The sequence below is a fragment of the Nycticebus coucang genome, chromosome 12 (assembly GCF_027406575.1).
Source record: "Nycticebus coucang isolate mNycCou1 chromosome 12, mNycCou1.pri, whole genome shotgun sequence".
In the NCBI taxonomy this organism is placed as follows: Eukaryota; Metazoa; Chordata; class Mammalia; order Primates; family Lorisidae; genus Nycticebus; species Nycticebus coucang.
Window position 1 is genome coordinate 11,550,727 of NC_069791.1, and position 27,078 is coordinate 11,577,804.

Genomic DNA, 27,078 nt, shown 5'->3' on the forward strand with positions numbered 1-27,078 from the left:
AACTGTATAAAAATAAATTCATAAACATTCGTATTGAAGGTAAATTTATAGAACATTGACTCCAACCAATTCATTTTCTAAAGAATGAAACTGAGGCCCAGATTAAAAAAAAAAAAAAACCTATTGATTTGCCAAAAGTCAATTCACTGGACAAAAGGTTTGGAAAATACCCAGTCTTCTGATTTCTAGGCAGTGTTCTTCTCATTGCACTGAGCTCTATTGTGTTGGAGGCCTGTGTTTCCATGAAACTTAAGGAAACATCTCCAAGCCTTTCAATTGAAGGAACCCCAGACCGACAATACGGCTATCTTGACATCGGCGTGCACCCGCCCTGCAGTTCTCTCTAATGCCGCTCAGCCACCCATGTGATTGTCTGATAGTCGTTTGCCACTTCCTGCACATTTGCACAAAAAATACCCAGGTTCTTATCTCCCAGCAGTACAGCTTCCTTCCATCACTACTAAGCAGAACTTCTCTTCCACCCTACTCCTATATTGCTGTCTGTACAGTATTCCCACACAACACCACACAAAAGGTCTTTACAACCCAAGTGCAGCAGAGGTTGGGGAAAATTCATTTCTTCAATTCTCCATACTCAAAATCATAGTTGCTTTTTTTTCTTTATCTTTTTCTTTTTCCTTTTCCTTTCCTTTTTTTTTTTTTTTTTTTGAGACAAGGTCTGGCCCAGACTAGAGTGCAGTGGTGTTATCATAGCTCACTGCAACCTCGAACTCCTGAGCTCAAGCCGTCCTCCTGACAGACCCTCCCAGAATGCTGGGATTACAGGCAAGAGCCACTGCGCCAGGCTCCATTGTTGCTTTTTCAAGTAAAGAAATTCTCACTCAGATTGCCCAAAAAATGGCCGTCATTCTCGGTGAACACTGCCCCAGTCTAGCCTTCTTGTTGCCACAGCTATACCAGCCATTTATTTGCAAGCTTCCTTCAGATGTCTTAAGCACGAAGGACTCTGTTTGTATAGTCCTTTTCCTTTAAGTATTTACATCAAGTAAAATTTCTGTACCTGGCACATAGAGGCAGACAACAAATAGGAAGTCAAGAAACTACAGCTTCTGTTCTCAGTTATAGGAGTTTCTAGAGTAGAAACAAATCATAGAATAATGCTCTCGTTTCTCCAATTTTCAGCCTCAAACATTTTTACTGCTTAGTGAGCACATGCTTACACGGTTACCACCAGAGTGATCGGGCCGATCTCCCTGCATGCATCCATCTCAGATGTCTCTGGAAGTTCCCAGGAGGAACAGTCATCTACTAAGCATTCATTGATTTAGAAATAAGCATTTGTTAAGTGATTGCAATTGTTAGGTTCTGTTTCAGGCCTTAGAAACACAGCAGTGAACATATCCAGGCAAAAATTTCTGTCCTTCTGGTGCTTATATTCTCATCTTCTATAAATAATACATTAGGTAAGTAAATAAAATATAAAGTATATTAGTGATAAGAACTTAGAAGAAAAAAATCAAGCAGTGAAGAACCTCAGTGAAAGGGATTCGGGCAGGCTGCGGAAGCCAGGCCTGGCTTCATGGAGGAAGTTGGTGAAGAGCTGGACGTTGCTGGTAGAGTGCGGCAAAGGCTGAAGGAGAGGAGGGGACCAGAGTCAGGGAAGAATAGGAGAAAACCTGAGGCTAGAAAGGAGGTAAGCGTTTGGGGGTGGGTGGGGTATGGAGAGGAAATTAGCCTACATGGCCATGATACAGTTTCAAAGTTGTGGGAGGAATATAAATAGATTCATAGCATAGAGGATGGTGAAACCCTCTCCATCTCAATTAGTGAGATCCTGGCGCCGTGCTGGGCATTACAGGGATCCAGCTCTACGATGGCATATCCAGAAGCCTTAGTACTAAAAGCATCAAACTTAGGACTGTAACGTCCTCACTGGAAAACTGAGAACAGAGAAAGTGACTGAATTTTCCAATGTTATACCATTAGTAAGGGACAGAGTCAAGTGTGGAAATCAGATATTCTCCCTTCCTCCCTCCCTCTCTTCCTTCCTTCCTTCCTTTGAGTTCTCCTGCCCTCATGCCCTCCTGCCCTCCTGCCCTCCTGCCCTCCTGCCTCTGGGCTTTCTTTATTCTCCTAATCACCAGAAATGCTCTTATGAGGTGAAAATTCCTTGTGATTTAGTTGAGGTCCATTTCCCTTGGAAATTAAAGACACTAGGCAAGTCGGCCTTCAATATTTTCTTCTCTGGGCGGACCAGCACTAACCTATTAAATAGGAATACGGGACCAGGTAAACAAACCTTGAGGCACTTTAGCTGCTTCTCCTAAGTTCTTTCTAGTGGCAGCTGCAGCCCCTCTTTATGCTGTCACAAGGGCTCTACCCAAAGGACAGTACCTGTCCTTTGCTACTTCTCTTTGCGACTTCTTTATGACACAAGCTTAATTCAGTGACTTAATTCTCCTGAAGGGAACAGGCAGTGAACAAAGGGCCAGGTCCCAGGGTTAACAAGCAAAGTCTCATAATGTTAACTGCTGTCTTGCCTGGGAGAAAAATATATCTCCGACTGTGCCTAAAGCACAAGAATTCAGATCAGGACACAGTAAATACCTATTGCTTTTCTGGGATGTTTTGTCTGTGGCAAGCAGAGACATCTAAAACAATTTTATTGCCCTAGGAATGCATTTTATGTTCAGGATGTTCTTTTTAAAAATAGCTATTTTACTGCCTAAATTGTTGAATGCCTCACTAATGGTTTTGTTCTTAAGTGTTGGAAGAAGAGAAGTCTCTGGAAACTGGCGCTTTCTTCTTTATTTTCCATTTATGTTTTCTTACTCCAGCACTTACAAGTGTAGCTCTGAAGATGAAGTCTTTTATGGCAGCTCGAGGGCGTGGAGGGACAAGACCTGAGAGTCCTGGTCCCACTACTGCTTCCTCAGTGTGCAGGAGGGTGAGGGTGACTGGCAGAAAAGAGGCAGCAGGACCGAGTGTGAGTAGGGAGCGCACATTATCCTCCAGCCTTTCTAAGCTCTACCTGGACAATTGAATTATTCCTCCCCTCCTTGCACCGCTTTGAACCTGTGTCTGGTACGTGCCTGGTGCCATCATCGTGTAGCCGTCGGAAGAATACTGAGTGTCGTTAAAGTGGTGCTGAATGAAACGGAAATCTATAGGATCAGCAGTCGCATTGATGAAGTGAGCAATTAACTCCAAGTTACGTAAAAACACAAGTTCACAGATCACAAAGGATCATCTTGAAGGTGCTGGCTGCTAATTGCCCAAGGCAATGACTCCTGATTTTTTTAATGTAATTTTTTTTTCCTGAGAAATTCTATGTATCCCTAATGCATAAAACAGGAAACGAAGCAAACCAAGACAAAAACCAAACAAACGTACCTAACATCACTGTAACTGATGTGTCATCCCAATTGTGCGACCTCAGAAAGCCTGAATAACTGTTGAGACCCTAAACCTTTTCATATTATCTCGTTGAGGATAAAATAAAGTGAATTTCATAAATTATGAATTTGAAGACATTGTAATCACAATGGAAGATTCTAGGAGAGAAAATTCTTAAGGATTAAAGAGAAATGTTTTCTAATATAGCATTTCAGCGACCATGAGTAGTAGAGGTTCTTTAAATCAGGAGAGCTTGCTCAGTGCCCCTTAAAGCGTGTTATGTTTGAAGCTTTTGGACTTACTGATTTTAAAGACTTTCCTTGGTATTTTTACTTTTCAGAGCATCATTCCTTTGGGGGAGTAGTGGGGGGCAAATGGGAGCTGGGCTGGACATCTCCTCCTTGCTCCAGAGTGGGAGGTCAAGCTCCTGTGTGCCGGGACAAGAAGACCCAGTGGGTGTGGGGGTGCAGCCCTGAGCATGGTGGTTCTGAGCAGAGGATGAAGGAGAATCAATCATTTTGCTTCTCAGAGCAGCATTACTCCAGGAGACCCTGAAGTCTGAGCCAGGGCCATGGAGGGTTCTGTGCTCAGCCCCACGTCCTGGGAGAAACGGCGAGCCTGGCTCCGTCAGAGCCGGAACTGGCAGACCCAGGTCCTAGAAGAGGAGGCCGCAGCCGCCTTGCAGGATGTCACCGATCCTGAGCCTTCCAGCCTGGATGATGTTTTCCAAGAAGGTAAGAGACCCTTAGGCATCAGACAGACGTCTGCATCATCTTGCGGGACAGTGGGACAGCAGGCACAGGTCTGCATTGTGTGGACAGAGGGGCCCTCATCTAGGGCAGGCCCTCAGCAAGGCCCGTTTTGACAGACTGAAATGTGTTTACTGGAAGACACGAAAGTAATGCAAGATATGAACAATGTGAGAAAGGGACAGGCCTATGATTAAGACAAAGAAAGGGACATGTTTTTGCAACATCCGGAGAAGCCTCTGTAAGAACCTCAGGCTAGAGACTGACTCTCTGCGAATGCTTCGGGGCGTTTCTACTCTGTCTTGTCAAAAGACTGCCCTCAAGCCTGATGTCTGGACTCTGGTCACAACGCTGTCACTTACAAGCCACGTGACCTTTGTGAAGTCACTTGCCTCTCCAAGATGCACTCATGCAATTGGAGAGGAGGAAACTTCCCTACACTCTTCTCAGAGCTTCTTTGAAGTTCAAATGAGATCTAGGACATAGGAGTAAAACAAAAATTCTAATAGAAATAAACCCACCCTTGCTTATTCGGTAGGTAACAAAAAGTACAAACACAAGATTGTGGTTTTTTAGTTTTTTTAAGAAGGATCTATCCCATCCTCAAAACTTAGGGAAGAGAGCAAGGGCCTGATACTTTTCAGGGTTCTGGGAGGAAGGGAGAGGGGAGGCAGAGAGAGAAGAAATAGCTACTCTTCTTGTATATTGGGTATATTGCTCTTAAGGAAAAGCTTTATGAGGGAAGACAGACGCATAGGGCACCTTATATAAATAACACCTTGGTTGCAGGGAGGCAGTCTGGTTTCCTTCAGTTCTCATGGTGATCTGGTGTCTGACTTTTCTAGGGAATCCAATCAATAAGATTGAAGACTGGCTGCAGGACTGTGGGTGAGTGCTGGACAGACAATGGGATTGGGTGTGGCAGACGGATGAATATGCTAACAGGCGCAGATCCTGGGAATTCAGATTCAGAGATCCAGGGAACCAGGCTTGAATTGGGCCTAAAGATTAGAAATGAGTCCAGGCACAGTGGCTCATGTCTATAATCCTAGCACTCTTGGGGACCAAGGCAGGAGGATCACTTGAGCTCAGGAGTTCAAAACCAGCCTGAGCAAGAACCAGATCCTGTCCCTACTAAAAATAGAAAAATTATCCAGGCATTGTGATGGGCACCTGCAGTGCCAGCTACTTGAGTGGCTACAGCTGGAGAATTGCTAGAACCCAGGAGACTGAGGATGCTGTGAGCTAGGCTGATACCACAGCACTCTAGCCTAGGTAAGACTGAGACTCTGTCTCAAAAAAACAAAAACTAAAACAAAAAACCTGATTAGAAGTGGGGTTGAGATGGTGGTTGGCAGGGGCATTGGAGGTGTCTGGGGTGGGCTGGTAATTGGAGTTGTGAATCAAGTGCAAGTTGGAGCTCAGGCTAAGTCAGACTGGAGGTCTGCAAATAGAGGCTGGGTCTGGTCTGAATCTAAGAATGCGTGGAAATCGACAACTGTGGGGAATGACTGGGCTCCGTTCCAGATACGATCTATCTGCTGCTTTCTCCTTTGTACTGGAGTCTTTCTTATGTCCTGTAACAAAAGAAGGGGAGTTCGAAAACTGACCACTCTTACTGAAGTGTGATTCATCACTGGGTTTCTTTCTACTACAGAACCCATGTGGGGCTCAGGGTTTATCAGTCATTCCAGGCAGTGGAGGACTGGAGTAGGCACTTCAAGGCACAGTGTCATCTCTCTCCTCAGAAACACTTTAAATTATGAGACCCCACATCACCAACCTCTGCCATTTTAGGCTCAGTCTTCCCAGGCACAAGAGAGGGTTTCTGTGACCTAGTTAAGCCTAATTGTTTGTGTAATAATGAATTCTCAGAATGTATAGCTCCTGCCTGCTCCTTGTTTTCCCTGCAGGAATGTCTCAAGCTTTATATAGTCTTTAAACTAAACTCATTTATTAACTGACATAAATAAGCCCATTCTCACTCATTTGGTAGGGAATAAATAGCCCTGAATAATACAAGTTCGTTTATTTCAACTCTGCCCAGGAAGACAATGCCAGGAAGGATTGATTTTGTGTTTGTTTTTGTTGTTTACAAAATATATTGTCCTAATCTTATTCACAATCAATAGGAGGTCCTCAAAATACAGAAAGAAATGGTTGAAGGTAACAGAAATATTTGCAGGTTTTAGCGAGAAACCTAACCTGAGAACCTTCCTAGAATTTAAAATGCTTCACCAGACATGTACAGGAGAAAGACTGGCTCAGTTAATGTCTTTATCTCATTGATGACTCTAGAGTCTTACCAATTCACATCAACAATTACTAATTATGCATTTGCTGTTTAGAAAGATGCCAAGTAGTTTAAAATATGCTTCTTGACTGCAAACATACAACTTTCTAGTTGAAAAGAATAAATTCACAGATGAAAGGTGTTGGCAGCAGCACCCAGAGACAAGACCAGAGCTAAGATGTCCAGGCCAGGTTTATTGAAAGGGACAGTGGTCGCCCTGGATAGTGCTAAGAGGGCACCTGTGTCCAGAGGCTGTTAGAGATCCCTTTTATGTGGAGCCATGGCGGGGGTTGGGAGTGGGGGGGGTTGACAAATTCCATAGCTTGTCCTGAGGGCTTTGGTGAGTGAGGGTCCTTTATGAACTTTGGGGTCGGGGCTAATTAGGTTCTTTGTCTCTTTTGTCTTAGGAGGAGAGAGGGCGGAGAGAAGGTGGGGTTCCTGTAGGGCTGCGTTAGGCTCCTCAACATTCCCAACTTCATTAAAAGGGGTGATAAAGACAACAGTCAGTCTTCTGAAACTCCTTCTGGCTGAACAGGGTCATAGTTGTCCTCAGTAGGATGAGTCAGGTGCTGCGAGAGCTGTGCAGGTTTGGAATATATAGGGGGAAGGTTTGGGAAGTACTAGAAATTGGGTGGCAACTTCAGCTGACATCTTTTTTAGCCCATCTTGAATAAATGAGGACAGGAACTGGATGATTCAAGGGTGAGTGAAGGCACCCAGAGACAAGCCTGAAGCCCTTATGTGCAGGTCAGATTTACTGAAAGGGGAGTGACCTGCCTGAGCAGCGCTAAGCTGGTATCTGCCTCTGGGGATGGTTAGAGACCCTTTTTATGTGGGGCCATAGAGGGTGGGCAAATTTTACAGCTTGCCTGGAGGACCTTGGTGAGTTAGGGTCTTTGGCACAAATTAGGGGTGGGGCTAACTAGGTCCTTTGTGGCTTTGACTTAGGAGGATAGGAGGAGGGGAAGCAGAAGGGGGAAGAGGAAAGGGAAGAGTTTGTGTGGGGCTGCATTAGGCCCCCCAACAATAGAAATATAAGATTATAATCTCTAGAAATCAGCTTTCCCTTCCATGCTCTGGTTTGAAACTTATGCTGAAAAGGTGGTAGAGTGAGTGGAAAGATCCAAGATTTGAGCCTAATTCTTGGGCTACCACCTATGTAATCAACTATAAGCAAATAATTGAAATTCTTTCCATCATAGACTCCTGCTCTATAAAGCAGAAGACTAGAATAATAAAGCTTCCAAATGTCTTGTGACGTTGAAATGATATATAAGCACATGTGTTATGCTCTGTAACAATGTGTGAGTAGTAAGGTTTGTAAGGGAGCTTTATGCCTACTTACAATTATACAAAATAAGTCTACTATCTACCTATCTGATACTTTATTTATCAGAAAAAACACAAGCTCAGAAATGATACACACCAGCTCTTGGATAGTGGTTACCTCTAGGAAGGAAAATGGCAGGAAAGAATGTTGTCAAAGCTCCAAGGGGGTGTCAGCCTCTGGCCAGTCACTCGTCCCGTAAAGATTCAATTATTGAGAACAAAGATTGCCAAGGAAGAAAGGAATTTTTTTTTTTTTTTGTACAGACAGAGTCTCACTTTATTGCCCTCGGTAGAGTGCCGTGGCGTCACATAGCTCACAGCAACCTCCAACTCTTGGGCTTAAGCGATTCTCTTGCCTCAGCCTCCTGAGTAGCTGGGACTACAGGTGCCCGCCACAACGCCCAGCTATTTTTTTGTTGCAGTTCGGCCGGGGCTGGGTTTGAACCCACCACCCTCGGTATATGGGGCTGGCGCCCTACTCACTGAGCCACAGGTGCCGCCCGGAAGAAAGGAATTTTTAATACAACAAATGTCTCATCTTTTGGGGAAAACAAGAGTGGCTGCCTTAAATACAGTCTGTATCTCTAAGGAAGGGAGATCAAGGCCTTTTAAAGGAGGGGTCCTATTGTGCCTTGGGAAGGTTGTAGTATAATTCACAAGGTGTTATGTGCACTGAGGGCATGTTGTAGGGGATGGTGAATCTAGATTGGATTAGGAATTCTGCGTAGGGAATTTCAGAATCTCGTGTCCTTTGTCTTGCAGAAAACGCACCATTTCTTAGAAACAACTCAAAAGTTGAAAAAGTTAGATAAGGGAGAGAATTGTAAGAAATATATAGGGGTCATTGAAATTTGTTCATGGGGTCATTTACAAGAATGTGAGTAAAATAAGAATTTCATTTTATCTTTAATGTTTTATTTATTATTATTTAATATTGCCTATTATTTACTATTTTCTTTCTTTCTGAAGAAAAAATGGCAAAATGTTTACATATTAAAATTAAGGGATAGGTTCAAGGTATCTGCTATATTTTTATTGACATGTGTTTTGAAAAAAGTTTCAAGTATTTAAACTTTAAAAAGGTCATTAGAAACTTTATGAACGTGCTTGCATTTGTCTTCGGAAAGGGAATTGTTAGATTAAGAAAATATTTCCTATTTTCTAATTCTCTCTAATAAATATACAATACTTTTTGATGACATGGGGAAACCAGAAAAAAGTTAAAGGATACTGATGGTGATTGATGACAGAATACACTTGACTTTTGATAACAGATAATGAATAAGAGAGAAGAAGACAATGCATTCTAAGTATGACATGCTGAGTTACCCCAGTCTTTGATTCTTAGCCTGCCAAGACCACAGAGGAAAGAGAACGAACAAAGAATCCACACTTACTGGTTAGCAGTCCACTTGGTGCCAGGTGCCCCAAGAGGCACTTTTTGAATTTCATTTAAAGACTATACGGTTTTCATTTTCTTTATGAGGTCAAATACCTTCTAGCAGCAAGAAGGTTTTCTTTAAAAAGAAAAGAAGAAGAAGGCTTTTTTCTCTGACAAGATCTCCGAGAAAGTCCACCAACATCTGGGCATTTAATATTACTATCTCTCAGTGTCTATTCTGTGAGAGTCTTGATTATGTACAACTTTACAAACTATGGCTGTCCTGTTTCCTTTCTCCCCTTACTCTCCCAGGGGATTTTCTGGGACATGAATAGGTTGCTCCTAAACCATCAGAGGTGCTGACTTGGGAGCCCTAATGTCGTCCATGTGGACTTCAGCTTACACGTCTACAGGCAGCCTTCAGTGGGAAATGCTAGAAGCACCTAAAACTCGCCACCTGCTGCTTCTCACAGTCACACACACACACACACGCACACACACACACACACTATCTATAACTTGGGTAGTTAGGAGAAACAACACCTTAGCTCTTTTGTTTCAGGCTCCAAATGATACTTGGGACCCTTTCAGTGTGTGAGTGGAGTGAGCGGAACAGCTGTAGATCTAGTGCCTAGTCACGGAGTCTTTGGCTGATGCAATCACCCAGAAAAGGCCTGGGACTTGGGTGACAACTGTGAGGTGTCAGATCTTCATGCCCAGTGAGAGGGAGTCGGCAGATGTGTCTGTCCTCCTGCATACCCATAGAAATACCTACCACCCCAAGGCTCATCCTGCACCAGTCCTCAAAAAAGAAAATAGAAGTACTTAGCAGGGCACAACCAGAAAAGAAAAATGTAGAAGGAGCACCCAATAAAAATTTGTATCGAAATAATAGCAGTGAGTTTGTTTTACTTTGGACAAATCAGGAATTTTATAGGTGATGTTTTTAATGTAAACTTTACTTTAGCATACACGTTGGCAGCATTTTCCTTTTCAGAATAAATTGTATTTAAGCATAAAATGCTTGCTGAAAAATAAATGAGTATTAAATACAGAGCTCAATAAATTTTCACAAAGGGAATAAACCCATGAAACCCGGGTCATTACCACTGCTCTAAACTCCACCTCTCTGGCCCCGTCCATTCACTGCTCTGCTTCCAGGGGAAACCAATACCTGACTCATAGCATCATAGCTAAGTTTGGGAATTTGGCAAGGGGGGGAGCTTTATAGACACAGATGCATACATGCAGAGTGCTTTACCTGTGTTTCTTTTGCTTAGCATCATGTTTGTGATGACATCTGCATACTTGCATGTAGCAGGCCATTCTTTTTTATTGTCACATAGTATTAAATTATGTAATTATCATACCTTTCATTTTACAGTACATAGAAATTTGGGGGTGGTTTTCTATATCTGGGTTATCATAATCAGCATTTCTTTTAGGTAACATATATAGGCATTGGGTACTACCTAGAAGTGGATTTGTGATGTGTTTTAGTAGTATTTCTAGTCACAGCAGTCCTTACTAGTTCCTTTGCTGCATAGCAACACAAGCATTAAGTGCAATGCTCAATCCCTATAGTCTAGTAATTGACTGTATTAGTTATCATACTATTTGCATCAGCAATAATAAATAATTAATTTCTATTAACATTTTTATAGTATATCCAAACACACGTTCATAGCAGTATACCATATTTTAATATAATTATATATTAGAACCAAAATATACACTTGTAGTTATAGTTGTATTATCGGAGTTACCCGTTCTCAATTAGCCTGGGTATCATTTCACATGTTGTAATAAACCTTGATATACCATCTTGTTTTTATCAGGACATATCAAAATTTAAATTTTAGAAAACACAGTTGATTTTTTTTTGCTATTGAAAGGAAGGTACCAGCAAAAGCTGTCTATACATGTAATCATTTATTTTGTTAAAATTAAACACAACTTTATCTATAGATGTTCAATTAGTAAGCCCACTCCTGTTGCTAAACATTCCGTGAAGTAACATTCCAGTAGCCGGAGAATTATCTGACTCTCTGGAGACTGACAAAGGAAAGGCTCCTGTAGGCGCAGCACCAAGAGATTCCTGCCAGTTTCCTTGTGAACTCACTTACCACCCCGTCCCCTCTCCAGCCTCTACTTGAGGTTGCATTTAAAGGATCGTGTACAACTTCCATCTAAAAACTTTTAGTAAAGTAAACCCTACAAAATTCACAATGCGCTCAAAGTGGACTCAGATAATATCTTGGTACCCAAATCCCTTTCCATAATATTTGAGAACTAAGAGCCACAGTGAGCTAGGGCTGGAATGTAGCTATCCCGGTCCCCATGGAAAGCTTTTTCACAGAATACTTGATGTACTTGTTTTGGACAGAGAAAATGTATTCCTTTTTTAAAAACTGTGTTTTACTCTCTCACTACCATTTATGCTGATTTCTGTTTGTTCTTCTGGTGGAGATTGTAAATGTTTGATAAGACCATATCTCAAAATGCAAGACTATCTATCTCTAACAAGAATGCAATTTCTGCTATTTCCTAAAAGACATGATATTCAGCAAGAACATGATTCAGAGAGAAGAAAGCAGATGTGGGTAGATAAGGTGACCTCCTAAAAATTGTAAGAAAATCTAAATGTTTCAAAATGATGACACCCATACGCCTGTTTCTATAAATCTTTCCCCAGTTGTGCTTCTGTGTTCTTTCTTTTCTGCTGTACATAAAGACTAAAGAATCATTGCTAAGCTTACTTTAGAAGATGTGTCCAGGATAGCAGCAGCACGATTTAAAGTATAGCATGTTCCACTCCCACCCTATAGATCTTCAATTAGTAAGCCCACTCCCATTGCTCCCTTGGCGATTTATATCAATTTGTCTGTGAAGTAAACACTCTCTTAGTTTTCTCCAGTATGTGAGCAAATTAAATATTACTGACTTGCATTGGAAAATGATATGAACATGTGGTAGATATCTGATGAAAACCCCCTTGGAAAATGTCATGACTTTGATCTATAAAATTGTCTTGGGGTTTTAGATATTCTGAAGAAGGACTCTCTGAGGAAGCAGGACGGTCAATCTATAATGGTGAGTAGAGGTTCCAGAATGATACAGCTATGTGTATGTGTGTAAGAGTTTATGCACCTGAATGAGAAATATGCATGCATCAAAGTACTTGAGTGCTTTGAAACTGTCTGCAAAACACCCTTTAGTGGTCAAAAGCTGCCAAAAAAATCCAGAAGGAAAGTGCTGGCTCAGAGACCACAGGCTCACAAATACTCCAAAGGTTACTTTCTGCTAAGGGCTGCTCAGCTAAAAACCACTGCTATGAGAACAGAACGTTATCAAATGTTTGTGTTGATATGTGTGTGTTTATGTGTGAGTACACCCCCCCACCATGTGTTCACTATTTGGTAGGGATTGTATACATGACGAGGTGACATGGGGCCGGTTGGCTATCAATAAGTGTGATATATGTGCAATTCTGAAAACATGAATGTGATTTCTCAGGTAGTGTATAGTTGGGGTTAGTTTTGCCCTGGATGTCTAGTATGATTGTGTGGTTATTCAAGGTCATGTGTAGAGGTTCATGTTTGCAGGGGTCTGTGTTGTGTGTGTGTACGTGTGTGTGTTCCACTCTGATTTCCTGTGACCTTTACTTGATCATTTGACAGACTGCTCTAGCCACGGAACCAGCTTTGATGATGACTTGACCCTTGGAGCAGAGGGTAAGCAGCACAGCTCTCTGAGACTGGGCTGAGGGATGGGGCCGTGCATTTGATAAATTAGGATAGGATGAAAAAGGGAAACATTAAAAAGAAACAGCCCAGCCCTGGGATCTTATCTACAGGGAAAGAGAAGTCTCATTATAATCTAATAAAAAACACAGAAAGCATCACGTGCCTAGAAACACTTTCTCAACAACCTGCAGTGACCCATGATTCACCACTGGAATTTTCCTTTAGCCCCTGGGAAGATGATAACATATAAAATCACCGTAACAGCTTCTGCCCAGACATCTTTGAGACCATTTTCTGTATAGAAAGCCGAAAGAAGTCGGAGTACTGGGTGTAAGAGAGAGAGACCATACAGCAGGAGGATAAGGGCTTCAGTAAGGATGGAGGCCCAGTGACCTACCAGTGTCTTCTGGGGCTATAAAGACAGTGGTGTGACAAGAGCACGGCCTGAAAGGCGGAATGACTCTACCCTTTCAGGATGGAGGAGCTCTTGCTGAGTCAAAAGTTCAGAGCGCAAGGCCAGTTGTTCTCTGTCATGTCTGTTCCTACTCCAGGGCTATGCTTGGTAATCCTGAATCCCATTTAAGAGCAGAATTCATGGGGAGTTCAGATAGCCTATGGCAGTAGCAGAAGAAAATAAGAGGAGGCCGAGTTTTCAGTTCAGAGGAGCAAGTCCAGTGATTTTCATTTTCTCTTCTAACTTTGACTTTCTCTTTCTGTTCCTTATCCAGCCACACTGCTGGCGGCCAATGGCAAACTCTTCTCCAGGTAAGTATTAGGTTTAGCCAGGCTGAACGATATCTCCTTTCAGAGTGAAGTGGGGTAGGTTTCAGAGCTAAAGAGATGAAAAACAGAGCTAAAGACTCACAATAGTGAAATTTTCCAACTAGTAATGAAGGCATAGACCAGCGGTTCTCAACCTGTGGGTGGTGACCCTTTTGTAACAACAAAAATACAGCACGGCATTAGGAAGGTTGAGAACCACTGGCATAGACTGTGTTTCCTCTGTAGGTGGTTCAAAGGTACCAAGAGAGGCTGAATATGCCCAGCAGGGATGCCCTGAAGCAAGGGTGCTGACTGGGGAAAGATTTGTATGACACCTGCTTTGATCTCTACAGGAATTTCCTGGAGACAGCAAGGCCTTGTCAGCTACTTGATCTTGGCTGTAGTTTGGCTTCCAGCAGCATGACTGGGGGAACCAACAAGACTAGTTCCAGGTAGGTGCCGATTTTGGCCGTGTGGGAGGGTGAGGAAGATGAGAGACAAAGGAAAGTGGAACTATGAGCTGGTGATGTGTTCCTATAGTGTCCCAGCTACCTGGGAGGCTGAGGCAGGAGGATCTCCTGAGCCCAGGAGTTCAAGGCTGTGGGGGACTATGATCATGCCTGTGAATAGCCAATGAACTCAAGACTGGACAACATAGTAAGACCTTGTTTCTAAAAGAAGAAGAAGGAAGAAGAGTGGAGGACATAGAGGAATTCTCTGTGAGCTGAATGCTATATGTAAAACATAAGTGTCTCCTTCCACTGGACCTTGCACACAAGAAATGTGGTACTTGGTTCCATCACAGTTCTTGGGTTCACAGTATGTGCTCAATAATGTGTTAGTAAGTTGACTAATTTTTTGAATGAAACAATAAAATATTAATTCATTTTTGTTTCTAGTCCTTATCTTACACATTGTTATTGTTATTAAATTTTAAGCCTTTTTAATTCTGTGAAGACAAAATGGAAACCTAATAAACACATGTATATGTAAAAAATAAAAAATAAAGAAATGGTGGTAGCCAAATATATATATTTATATATAAAATTCATCAGACAATTTTATATTCCCTATTTGGGCCAGACAATGTCTCCATGGAATTTGAAAACATGAAGCAGGAAAATAGCTTCCTTCCAGGAGCTCAAAAATTCAGTAGTGTGGACTACTGGCAATCAGCTGGCAAGTTGCAATACACCTGTCAGAAGCCATATTTCTTTGCATATGCAAATAACTCTAAAAGAAAATAAAAAGTAGTGAAAACTAATGTGGTATATCAAAAAGTGTCTAAAGTTTGGAGTCAAAATTTGAATTTGAGACCTAGTTCTGAGACCGAAATTTTGTCACATGACTGTGTTTACTGATCTATCCTCACTGAGCCTTAACCCTAGCCATACCTCAATTAAACCAGAATGTCTGGTGATGAAATTCAGTTATCTGCATTTTTAAAAGTCCCCCAAGTCCTATTAGGATGTGCAACCATGGTTGAGAACCAATGAACCAGTCTTAGGCCCACAATTCACAGACAGGAAAACTCAGGACTGTGGAGATAAAATGGGCAACTACCTAACTGGCAAACAGAAGAAACAGTTGTGTTTCGTGACTGCCCAACCATTAATTAAACAAGATGGTTCCTATTTGGAACAAAAAGCCAGGCATTTTTTTCTGAAGAGTGTGACAGGGATTATCCAAAGTCTCAAACAATCCATAGTTTCCCTTAGCTCCTCTGTTTAAAATGAGATATTAAACTCTAGGGTCATCCAGCTTTGGGTACTCAGATTCGGATGTAGACACAGGTGGGTGCTATCCTGAGAAAGAGAAAATGCAACCTTCTGTGACACTGGGCCTCTGTCCTGAAAATAATGCTACAAAGGGGTATACCTTGTTGATTCATTTTTACCTTTAGGGAGAGAATAACAATTTTTACCTTCAGTGTTCTCTGTTCCTTACACAGTCACTGCCTCATTGTCCCACACATGCACAAGTCAACTGGCAAGTTGCAATGCACCTGTCAGAAGCCAGATAGATCATAGCAAATGCATGTGGGAACTGAGTAGTTAATAATGCAATCACAAAATTTCTTTGCATCTGTACTGCTTTTCATTTATATTTACTTAAATTTTAATTCATTGGCAATAAGTTATTCAAAGTACTTTGCTACAATTTTATTCAATTTTTATGACTCAGGCTGGATTGTAATTCCCATGTTTCAGACAGAGAATTTAGGTTCAAAGAAGTGAAAGCTTTTCTCAAAAACTTCACACTGGAAGGTAGAGAAATGGCCAGAAAGGAATTTCAAGCTCTTTACAGTCTGAGTAGATATTCCGTAATACTATGTGTCTCAAAGTTGCCACCTATTCATGGAAACTCCCTCTTTTCAGCATCTCGGAGATTCTGGACAAGGTGCAAGAAGACGCAGAAGATGTCCTCTTCAGTCTGGGCTTTGGCCAAGAAGACCACAAACACACTTCTCGAATCCCTGCTCGATTTTTCACCACCCCCTCTCAGGCCAAAGGCATAGATTTCCAGCTCTTCCTGAAGGCTCAGGTGCGGAGGATTGAGATGGAGGACCCCTGTCTCATGCTGGCCAGTGAGTGTTCCACAGACACCCCTCCCTTCTCCCCCAACTCTGGACTGTCACGATGGGGTTCAGTGGCTGCCCATCCCACTTTCTCTCAGTAGTATCACTTGACCTGTTGTCTCTTGTGTCTGTTTCCTCCTACGTTGTCTTCAATGAAGATGGAAAACTCTGATATCTGCTTCTTTCTCTTGAAGAAACAGCCTTTAAGAAGCTTCAGACCTATTATTTCCTTTAGGTCTTCTCCCCTTTAGCTGAATCAAATCAGCACACTGTCTTACCTGTTTTCTATTTCCAAGTTGGAAAATCTACTGAGGATGTGGAGTGAAGAAGTCAAGAAAGTCAAGAGAGGGGTGCCTGGGTGTCAGAAGTCTAAATGGGAGAAACACTAGTGGGGAAAGGGGCAGCTTTTCTCTGAATTTTGAGCTTTGGGGAGACTTCTGAAGGGAGATATCTAAAAGATAATTTGCTAATGAGCCCCAGACTCACCATCTTCAACCCTTGTACCCAGGCAGGTTTAAGCAGGTACAGACACTGGCTGTCACTGCCGATGCCTTCTTCTGTCTCTACTCCTATGTGTCAAAGACACCTGTCCAAAAATTCACACCATCCCACATGTTCTGGAATTGCAACCCAACTGATGTGCCATCCATCAGGATTCTGGCCCCAGAGCCTGAACCCTCCTCACCCAGAGAGCGTCTCCGGAAAGCCATCTCTAAGATGTGCCTATACACGTGCCCCCGAGGTCAGTCATCACCACCCTACAACACTCCGCAAAGGAACAGTTTGGACCAAGTGGTATGGGAAATAATGGACAGAGTAAGAGGTGAGAAGCTGGGCCTCCTGCAAGACTCTGAGTTTGGGCAAAGCCAACAAGAAGACCCTGTGCCCCCTATTGGGACTATGAGGCTGCCCACTTCTCCCTGTCCATGTGTCCTCTGCTCTAAAGAGGAAACACAGAAAGGGATGTCCACAGTGCTAACGTCAACACAAACCCTGGATTTTAACTCCAAGATACCCTGTTACGTACATTCTCTGCCCAGAACAGATCCACAATGGACCACAGACCCTGCACAAGTGAGGAGAGAGCTATGGAGTCTACAGGCCACCAAGAAGGAAGCCCATTCAGTCAAGGATGAGACTTTCTGGAAAAGAAAGAGCAAAGCAAGGAAGAGCCTGTATCAGAAGAATACCCTGGGCAGGAAAATTAAGTCATTGGACTTGCCCTTCACCTGGCAGGACTGGAAGCAGAGCGTAGACAGACAGGAACTGCATCATTCTTTAACCAAACAGCTGCAGGACACTTTTGACTTGGAGGAGGAGGTGAGTGGGTTGGAAGTGACAGAAAGACTAGCAGAAAAAAGCTGTAGATTCTTGCCCAGAGGATGAAGAGTGAGGACCATTGGGCAAAGGAAATCCAGGTTCCTTGTCCTCACAAGACATGTCACTTTTTGAAATAAATTCAAAAACTTTTGGTAGTGGATTAATACAGAGGCAGAAAGAGATCTGAGCCTACTCTTAAAAGCAGCCAGGTTTTCAGAGCTGCTTTTGTAATACTTATCTGATCTTTTCTCCATTGAGTGTTCTCATTTAGCACACCTGCTCTTACTATTTGCAGGACACCTCAAAAGAGTGCAAATGGAGGTTAGTTTTGCACACAGTTAAAAGCTATTAAATATTTTTCCAACCTTGACAGATATGTAATCTTAAAGACTTAGATGTCCAGGTTCCATGTAGAATTCTCAGATGGTAAGGACTTCTGTGTTAAAACTTGGCTGTGTGAGCAGAGTCACTCCCCAGTTTCTGGCCTGTCTTCTCTTCCCACACCCAGATCTGTCCTATGCCATAAAGAAGCTTACACACCCATATGTGGGTACCCCAGCCTATGTATCCAAATGTCACAAGTTCCTACCTACACAAACAGCCATCCATCAGTCATCATTTCAGGCCTATGGCTGTGTACACTAGTTCCTCCACTAGTCTCATCCCTCAAGAGAACAGACATCAGACAAAACCAGTGCAAGTCCCTGCAACAGACTTGGGGGCCATTTGACCAGCAGATTTTTTTTTTTATTCTGGGTGACAGAACATATTCCAGATGGGACAGTGCAGTGTCCAATGGGGTACATCCTCTGAGTCCACCAACTCTTTACTTTGTGGACCCTATAAAACTTAAGACTCCTTGTACCTGGGTGTATAAAAGGTAGTCTGTCAAGTGTTGGGAATCTCTTGAAAAAACTTTCAAATCCTTGCCACAGACCAGAGTGGTGGCAATAATCCTAGCACTCTGGGAGGCTGAAGTGGGTGGATTGCCTGAGCTCAGGAGTTCAAGACCAGCCTGAGCAAGAACAAGACTCCATCTATACTAAAAATGGAAAAACTAGCTAGGCATTGTGGTGGGCGCCTGTAGTCACAGCTACTTTGGAGGCTGAGGCAAGGAGATGACTTAAGCCCAGGTGTTTGCAGTATCAATTGCATGTGTGTCACTTGTCATTGAATATAGAGCTGCCTATCTTTCTGCTGGGTCCCTAACACAATAGAAGAGACCAAGTCCTCCAAGTGTCCCCCTCCCCCTACACCACGCACCTTTCCTTGCCCTGTTCCACACCGGTGCTGATTATTCTGTGGGATCTTGTTATAGGTGCAAAGCAGCAGTGAAGAGGAGCAGAGCCTCTGGTCCAGCAGACCCAGACAGCCCTGCTGCTACCAGACTGTTGCTAGTCAAGATTCATGAAGTAAGTGGGCCTGTCTCCTAGGCAGTTCTTCTCAAAACTGCACATTTTAATTACCTGGAAGAATTTTTTTTAAATACCCATGATAAAGGGTACCACATCCTGTGATTCTGATTTATTTGGTATGGCTGAATTTTTTTAAGTTCCTCCAGGTAATTCTATCAATATTATGGCTGAGAAATACTTCTTCAGATGACTGGTGCTCAGACATGCATCATAATCATGTGGAGGGCTTGTCAAAATACAAATGACTCTCAGAGTTTCTGATTGAGTAGGTCTGGATAAGGCCCAAGAATTTGCATTTCTAACAAGTTTCCAATTGATGCTGATACTGATGCTGCTGGTCTGCTGATCACAGTGTGAAAACTGCTGCAATAAGAGAAATTTTGTAAAACTTTGCTATTCAAAGTGTGGTCTAGACCAGTAGCATTAGTGTTCTCTGAGATTGTGTTAGAACTGCAGTCTCAGAGGAGGAGGGAGGCAAGATGAGTGACTAGAGACTACTGGTCAACAGATCATCTCACACAAAGAAGAAAATGTTTTAGTTGAAAAAAAAAGCATAGATCAGGAATAACTATGAAGGAAAAGTACCAGAGATTACACAGGAAAAAGTTACAAAGCAGAAAAAGAAGGAGGAAGATTTTGCTAGAAATCAATGCCCGAGAGGCTTGGGGCCCAGTAGAAAGGCTGCTGTGGCATCTCAGGGGCTCCAGGCTGTGGGGCGGACTCGGTGCCAAGTGACCCACCATGGAGCCCAGCCCTGGGCCCAAGCCCCCAGCAAGTCTCCATGCTGCCGCTTTGTGCCACTGGTCCCTGGACAAGCTGCTGCTGCAGGAAAGGAAACTGGCGCCAAGCAAGTTGTGAATTCACGTCTCCTCCCAGGGAAAGCAGGAGTAGGTGTTTTATCCTAAAGCCATGATCAGAGGGAGACCTCAGGAAGAAACAACATGGGAGAGTAGAAGCAGGACACAAGCCTTCAGCTTTCAAAGAAAGAAGAGTAAACTGCAAACAAGTGCCTACCTGCAGACAGCTTTTCTCAGAAGGAACATTGTAAAATCACAGAGAAGCAGTATTTCCCTTTCACTCAGTAGGGAAAAAAATAAAGTTAACAGGATGATATATTTGACAAGATCAAAATGCAAATGGGGAAGAATAGTAGGACAGAGCCCTGGCATTCTGCATTCAGCCCACAATCACCGTGGCCAAGTTATGAGAGGGCTCTCTCCACCATCACAGATCTCTACCTGGACAGTGTGGGGATCTGCCTGTTGTCTGTGAGGAGTCATTGCCCTAGACAACAGGTGTGGTGGGAGTCAGGCAGTAGCTAAAGCCATCTGTGCTCTCAGGTGCACAGTGCCAGGTCAGCATGGGACTCTACTCTGTGTCAGCAGCCTTCACATTGCTTCCACTAGGCTGGAGAAGAAGCAGACTAATCGGAAGCTCCTCTAAACCATACCCAGTGACTAGAAGACAAGCACCTCTTCCCTACAATCTGAGCATGGGAATCAAGTGGGGCAAGACAGGCTCTGACCTAGGAGGGTGACCACTTTGGTGAGTCCTAGGGTGGGGCAGGGAGAACTCCATGGTCCCTGGGCTGCTGGAACTGACTTCCAACTACATGACTTGGCATCTGAACCCACCAACTGCACAGCCTTGGCTTGCTCTCTGGGTTCAAACTGCCTACCACCTGCTCTGCCTTAATCCCTCCACTCAGTCAGAGCAGCTCCACAACCCACACAGCCCTACTTCTGGCTCTGAGGCTGCTCAGTGCCCTGTTTCTGGCTCTTCCACAGTCCTGGCTCTGAGGCTCTCATGCTGGAGCCTGATCCCCTGCCAGACCCTGAATACTGTCCTGAGATTCCAGCACTTCCATCACAGCACCTAGGCCCCAAGACCCCACCCTAAAGGCTCCACCACTGCTATAGGGCTGGCAGACTTGCTCCAAAGTCCAACACCCATCAGGGACCCCACAGCCTTAACCTGCCAGTACACTGGGACCTGGTTTATGTAAATGCCCATAGCCTGGGAACCCTGGAACACTGCTTAGATAGCCTCACCCCGCTACCATTGCCCTCTCTGTGGGGAGACCCCAGGCAGAGCAATCTACAGAATGCAAGCCTCGGTGAAGAGGATCTCACTTAGCTCCCAACTCAAACAACCTTTAACTATCTGGTGAACATTCCAACACTCAACACAAATAGGTTCAAACAGACATAATCACAGGTGAACAGAACAAATCAGAACAGATGCATTACAGGCTTCTAGTGCACATACCCCTCCTCTGCCATGTCAATATTCCAGAATAGGGAGAAAAAAACACCATCTAGTGATCTCCCCTTGCTCTAATCAAGCAGGAGAGTTCCCGGCAAGGAACAGGTGCCCTGCAGACCTATTAGCCCTGAGTTTAGAAAAGAGATTTCAGATAACAGGGAAATCAGCAAAAGAACCCTGGTGATATGATAAAACAAAACAGTTCAATTCCATCAAAAATCACAATGGAGCAGCAGTAGTGAACTCTCCAACTACAAGGAAATTGTTAAAATTACAAAAACAGAATTTAGAATATAAATGGCAACTAAGATGATTTGAAGTGAAGAGAAAATTGAAAACCAACAAAAAGAAGCCAAAAACAGAATTTCAAAAAAATAATGAAAAAAATCACTAAAGAGCTAGACAACATGAGGATATAATAAAACCTAAAGGAATGGAAGAGTCATTTAGGGAATTTCAAAATAGAAAAAATCTTCAGAAATAGACTAAATCAAGGATAAGAAAGAATCTCAGAGGCTTTCAAGCTAACCTAGTCATTTAAAGAGGCAGAGACAAAAACAGAAATGATGGAGAAATCACTTACAGAGATATGGAACTATGCAAATTGATCTATAGTAGGATATGAATAATAGGATTTTCTGTGGGAAAAGAAGGAGCTAAAAGCATGGAGAAGCTATTCCAGGGAATTATTGAGAAAAACTTCCCTAGTATCACCAGAGATCCACACATCCAGATACAAGATGGTCATCAAACACCAGGAAGATAAATAGTAAATAGGACATCTCCAAGGCACATGGTAATCAACCTGGTCAAAGTCAAAATTAAAGAAAAAAATTCTATAAGCAGGTAGACATAACCAACAACTGACATATAAGGAAAAATCAACTACAGACTTCTCCACGGAGACCTTAAAAGCTAGAAGGGATCAGGACCCCATCTTTAGTCTTCTTCAACAGAAAAACATCCAACCTAGAGTTTTGTATCCTGTAAAACTAAGCTTTGTACATGTATATGAAGGAGAACTAAAGATTTTTCCAGACAAGCAAACACTGAGGAAATTTGTCAAGATCAGACATACCCTACATGAAATACTCAGAACCATGTTATATGTGGATCAGCATGATAGACACTCACCAGAATAAAACCACCCTATAAGCTAATATGAAACAATAAGTAAACAGAGCAATAAGCTACTACCCACAGGATGAACAGAACAACATCCCACATCTCAATTCGATCCGTCAATGTGGACAGCTTGAATGTCCCAATCAGGAGACACAGGCTGGACAAATGGAAGAAAAAAATACAACCCAAATATCTGTTGTCTCCAGGAAATACATCTAACCCATAAGAACTCATACAGACTCAAGGTAAAGGGATGGAAAATAATATACCGCACAAATAGAAAGCAGAGGTAGCCAGTCTTATATCAGATAAAATTGACTTTAAATTAACAATAGTAAAGAAAGAAAAAGATGGTTATTGGTCATTATATAATGGTAAAGGGAGCAATTCAGCAAGAAGACATAATAATCCTAAATGTTTATGTACCTGACACAAGAGCACTCCGATTCATAAAGCAAACCCTACTGGATCTAAGCAAAGAGATACAGAGCAGCTTTGTAATTTCTAGGGACTTCAACATTCCCCTGATAGATCTGGGCAGATCACCCAAGCAGAAAATACATAAAGAAACACTAGACTCAAACAGAACTCTAGAGCAAAAAGAGATAACAGAAAATTATAAAACATTTTACCTAAAAACTACTGAAGAAATATTCAGCACAAGAAATAGTCTCCAAGACTGATGATATCTTAGGCCAAAAAACATGTCTCAACAAATTTCAAAAATAATGGAAATTATGCCAACGATTTTCTCGGACCACACTGAACTAAAACTATTAATAAAATGTCCATGCTACCAAAAATGACTTATGTATTCATTGTAATCCCTATCAAAAAAACAATGTCATCATGGGGCAGAAGCAAGATGGCCGACTGAAGCCAGCTTTCCACAGAGGCTCCCCTCCAGAAGGAGAGTTAAAGCTTTGACAGAAGTTTAGCAAGTAAGCTGAGCCAAGAGAGTAGGTTGAAGAATGCACATCAACCCTGCTGAGGTGAGCTACAACCCCAAGGATACAAACAAAAGGTACAAAATCCATCACCAAGCAGATGGGAGTCCCCTCACCCATGAGAACAGCTCACAGTATACTTTCTACAAAAGCAAGCAGAGTTCAAACGTCCTCCCATTTTATCCCACAGGAGAAACCCTCTAAAAACCAGATCTCCCTCCCCTACTAGGGTGCCATGGCATTCTCCTGCCAGGCATAAAGCTGTATAAAACTGTGTATATTCTCTACCTGCAAATCAGAAGTCCGAGCACTCCCCTCCACTCTCACCCCAAAGTCTGGAAGCCTGTCCCCCATGGAGTCCAGATTCTTGAGTATTTTCTCAAGAGGTGTAGAAAGGGCATGGGCTGTTGCAGGTCTGTGCTGATTCTGCGGCACAGGGGTAAGGAGAAAACGGTAGACTGAAGGAACCATATGAGAAAGGGAGAGGCGGTGCCACCTGGCACAGAGCAGCAGCAGCAGGAACAATAGGGCTCATGCCCCTGGGGATATTTTGGAAGGACACTCCCTGTCTCTCTGGGCAACCAGAGAAAGCCAGGCATCTTCTCCAGTGGCAGACACTGGCAGAATAGATCTGGGATGGTAATGCAGACCCCATGAGCAAAGGGTATATGCCTGAGGCCGTACCGGCATGGGCAGAGCACTGCGGGATGGAGAATTGAAGACACATGGACAGAGACGGCATACTCCCAGGGTGGCGCTGAGCCAGAGGACTGCTTAAGTGAGCCTAAGAAACACCTGGCCCCCAGGGGATTATAGCTGAGACAAAGGCAGGTGAGAAATGGAAAGCTGAGTGTAAGCTCTAAGGGCACCTGCTCCAACACAGACTGCAGGGGAAACAGAAACACCAGTTCGGGTAGCGGCACAAACCAGGGCTGAGTCACAGTTTCTGTGAACTCAAACAGCACCTGGTCCACAGGGGAATATAGCCAGGACAGAATCACAAATTCTGCGCTAATGTAAGTGTCAGTAATATCAATCAGGTACGGGCTGGAACTGAGTGAACTGCCCCAGCATCCATTAACCACCCAAGGTTGTCAGGCCTCAGCTTCCCCTGCCAGATGGTGGCAGAGGGCGGAGGCCTGACCAAGGAGACATAAGATCTCTCTGTGACTCAGGCAGGCTCAAACCCCTGGAGCATCTGCTCATTGGAGGGAAGTGGGTCATAGCTCTATGGGGTTACCAGTGACTGGGTGTGACAGAGGTGCAAGGTGGGAAAGGAGGCATCAACCTTCCCAAACTAATTCATTCCCTGGGGGAAGGGGGTCCTTCTGACTCCATGGAGCACCAGAACAAGTCATACTCAAGCTGCCAGCAGACCCCTGCTATGTAGTTGCCAGAGACCTTTTGAACTCCCTCACTTGAGACTGGGTGCTGACTGGGACAATTTATTTGGATCTCTCAGACTGGACCAATCACCTGAGGACTATCAAAAGTGGTACCCTGGATGTGTGGTTATGGGAAGGTTTGATTTTCCTTTTCCAGTTACTGCCCATGGGGGGAGCCGGGTAACCTAATTGCTGGTATATTTCCACAGCTGAGACAACACAGAGTAACTAATTCACTAGGGTAGGACAGAGACCAGCTGAAAACAAAACAGAGCCCCTTAGCCCCACCACACCAAGTAAGTCCCCCATGTCTCAGGCTGTAGCACTATAAGGGTCCTTTGCAAAGCTCTAGGGGAAAAGGTACAGACACCAGTCATAGCTGTTCAGTAAAGGGCTGGTTAATTATTACGCCAGGAACCCAACAACCCAACTTCACCTTATCTTCTCATCTAGTCAAATGGTGTAAAATAATCATGGGGCAGAATAAGCAGAAAAATTCCGGTAACATGAATAACCAGAGTAGATCAACTTCCTGAAGGAACGATACGGTGGACACACCTGAAGATTCCATTCATAGACAAATGGCAGAGATGTCAGAAATTGAATTCAGAGTTTGGATTGCAAATAAGATTAATAATATGGAGGTAAAGTTGGAATTAGAAATTCAAGGAGATTTCAAAAGTTGTCTCAAGAATGCAATGAATTCAAAGACAAAATCACCAAAGATTTTGACACACTGAGTAAAGAACTTGCAGCCCTCAAAGATCTGAGAAATACAGTAGAATCACACAGTAACAGAATGGAGCAGGCAGAAGAATGGATTTCTGACATTGAAGACAAAACTTCCGAATGCTCCTAAAAGCTCAAACAGGAAGAGAAGTGGAGAGCAAAAACAAATCAGTCTCTCAGAGAGCTCTGGGATAATTCAAAGAAAACTAATATTCACCTTATAGGGATTTCTGAAGGCAATGAGGTGGCTTCGAAAGGCCCTGATGCTCTACTTCATGAGACAATGAAGGAGAACTTTCCAGACATGCCAAGTGATTCTGAAATTTAGATAGCAGAGAGTTTCAAAACCCCAGCAGGACTCAACCCAAATAAGGCATCTCCCAGACACATTATATTTAACTTTGCCAAAGATAATATGAAGGAGAAAATTCTACAAGCAGCCATATGTAAGAAAACCATAACCTACAAGGGGAAGAATATTAGAATGACGGCAAATCTCTCGGCTGAAACCTTTCAAGCTAGAAGAGGGTGGTTAACGACTTTAATCTGCTAAAACAAAGTAAGTTTCAACCCTGGATCCTGTATCCAGCTAAACTGAGTTTCATTTATGATAGAGAAATTAAATACTTTAATGACATTCACATGTTGAAGAAATTTGCCATAACTAATAGAGCTCTCCAGGATATTCTCAGACCTAGCCTCCATAATGACCAGCACAATCCTCTATTACCAAAGTAAACTCTTTCCAAAATTTATGATCAAATTCCAACTTCCACAAAGGCAAAAGGATAAAAAATGTCCAATGGCCTTCAAAAAACTCGATACCCAAAATTTTACCAGGCTTATCAATATTCACAATGTGAATGGCTTAAATGGTCCTCTAAAGAGGCACAGGTTGGCTGACTGGATACAAAAACTCAGGCCAGATATCTGCTGCATACAAGAATCTCATCTTACCTTAAAAGATAAATATAGACTCAGGGTGAAAGGATGGTCATCAATATTTCAGGCAAATGGAAAGCAGAAAAAAGCAGGTGTTGCAATTTTATTTGCAGATACAATAGGCTTTAAACCAACAAAAGTAAGGAAAGATAAGGATGGTCACTTCATATTTGTTAAGGGTAATAATCAATATGACAAGATGTCAATTATTAATATTTATGCACCCAACCAGAATGCGCCTCAATTTATAGGAGAGACTCTAACAGACATGAGCAACTTGATTTCCTCCAGCTCCATAAGAGTCAGAGATTTTAAAACTCTTTTGGCAGTGTTGGATAGATACTCCAATAAGAAGCTAAGCAGAAACCTGGATGGACGTGGAAGACATTATTCTTAGTAAAGCATCACAAGAATGGAGAAGCATGAATCCTATGTACTCAATTTTGATATGAGGACAATTAATGACAATTAAGGTTATGGGGGGGAAGCAGAAAGAGGGAAGGAGGGAGAGGGTGGGGCCTTGGTGTGTGTCACACTTTATGGGGGCAAGACATGATTGCAAGAGGGACTTTACCTAACAATTGCAATCAGTGTAACCTGGCTTATTGTAACCTCAATGAATCCCCAACAATAAAAAAAAAGAAAATATATAACTTAACATCAAATTAAAAAAAAAAAAGAAGCTAAGCAGAGAAATTTCAGATTTACACTTAACCATTCAACAGTTGGATTTAACAGACATCTACAGAACATTT

General features: G+C 42.8%; 1 protein-coding gene across 3 annotated transcripts in view; it reads left to right on the plus strand.

Annotated features, from left to right (window-relative positions):
- Window positions 1-27,078, plus strand: part of TESPA1 (thymocyte expressed, positive selection associated 1) — a 59,767-nt gene that overhangs the window by 18,574 nt on the left and 14,115 nt on the right. For 2 of the 3 annotated variants that reach the window (XM_053557076.1, XM_053557077.1), the window contains 9 exons: window positions 2,799-4,091; window positions 4,952-4,994; window positions 12,153-12,202; window positions 12,790-12,843; window positions 13,584-13,620; window positions 13,971-14,069; window positions 15,996-16,204; window positions 16,704-17,515; window positions 18,834-18,927. In XM_053557076.1, coding sequence (XP_053413051.1) covers window positions 3,929-4,091; window positions 4,952-4,994; window positions 12,153-12,202; window positions 12,790-12,843; window positions 13,584-13,620; window positions 13,971-14,069; window positions 15,996-16,204; window positions 16,704-17,515; window positions 18,834-18,926 — 1,560 coding nt within the window. In that variant the 5' untranslated portion in view covers window positions 2,799-3,928 and the 3' untranslated portion in view covers window position 18,927. Of the gene's footprint in view, window positions 1-2,798; window positions 4,092-4,951; window positions 4,995-12,152; window positions 12,203-12,789; window positions 12,844-13,583; window positions 13,621-13,970; window positions 14,070-15,995; window positions 16,205-16,703; window positions 17,516-18,833; window positions 18,928-27,078 lie in introns of those variants that run through there. The other variant, XM_053557079.1, reaches the window with a different exon arrangement.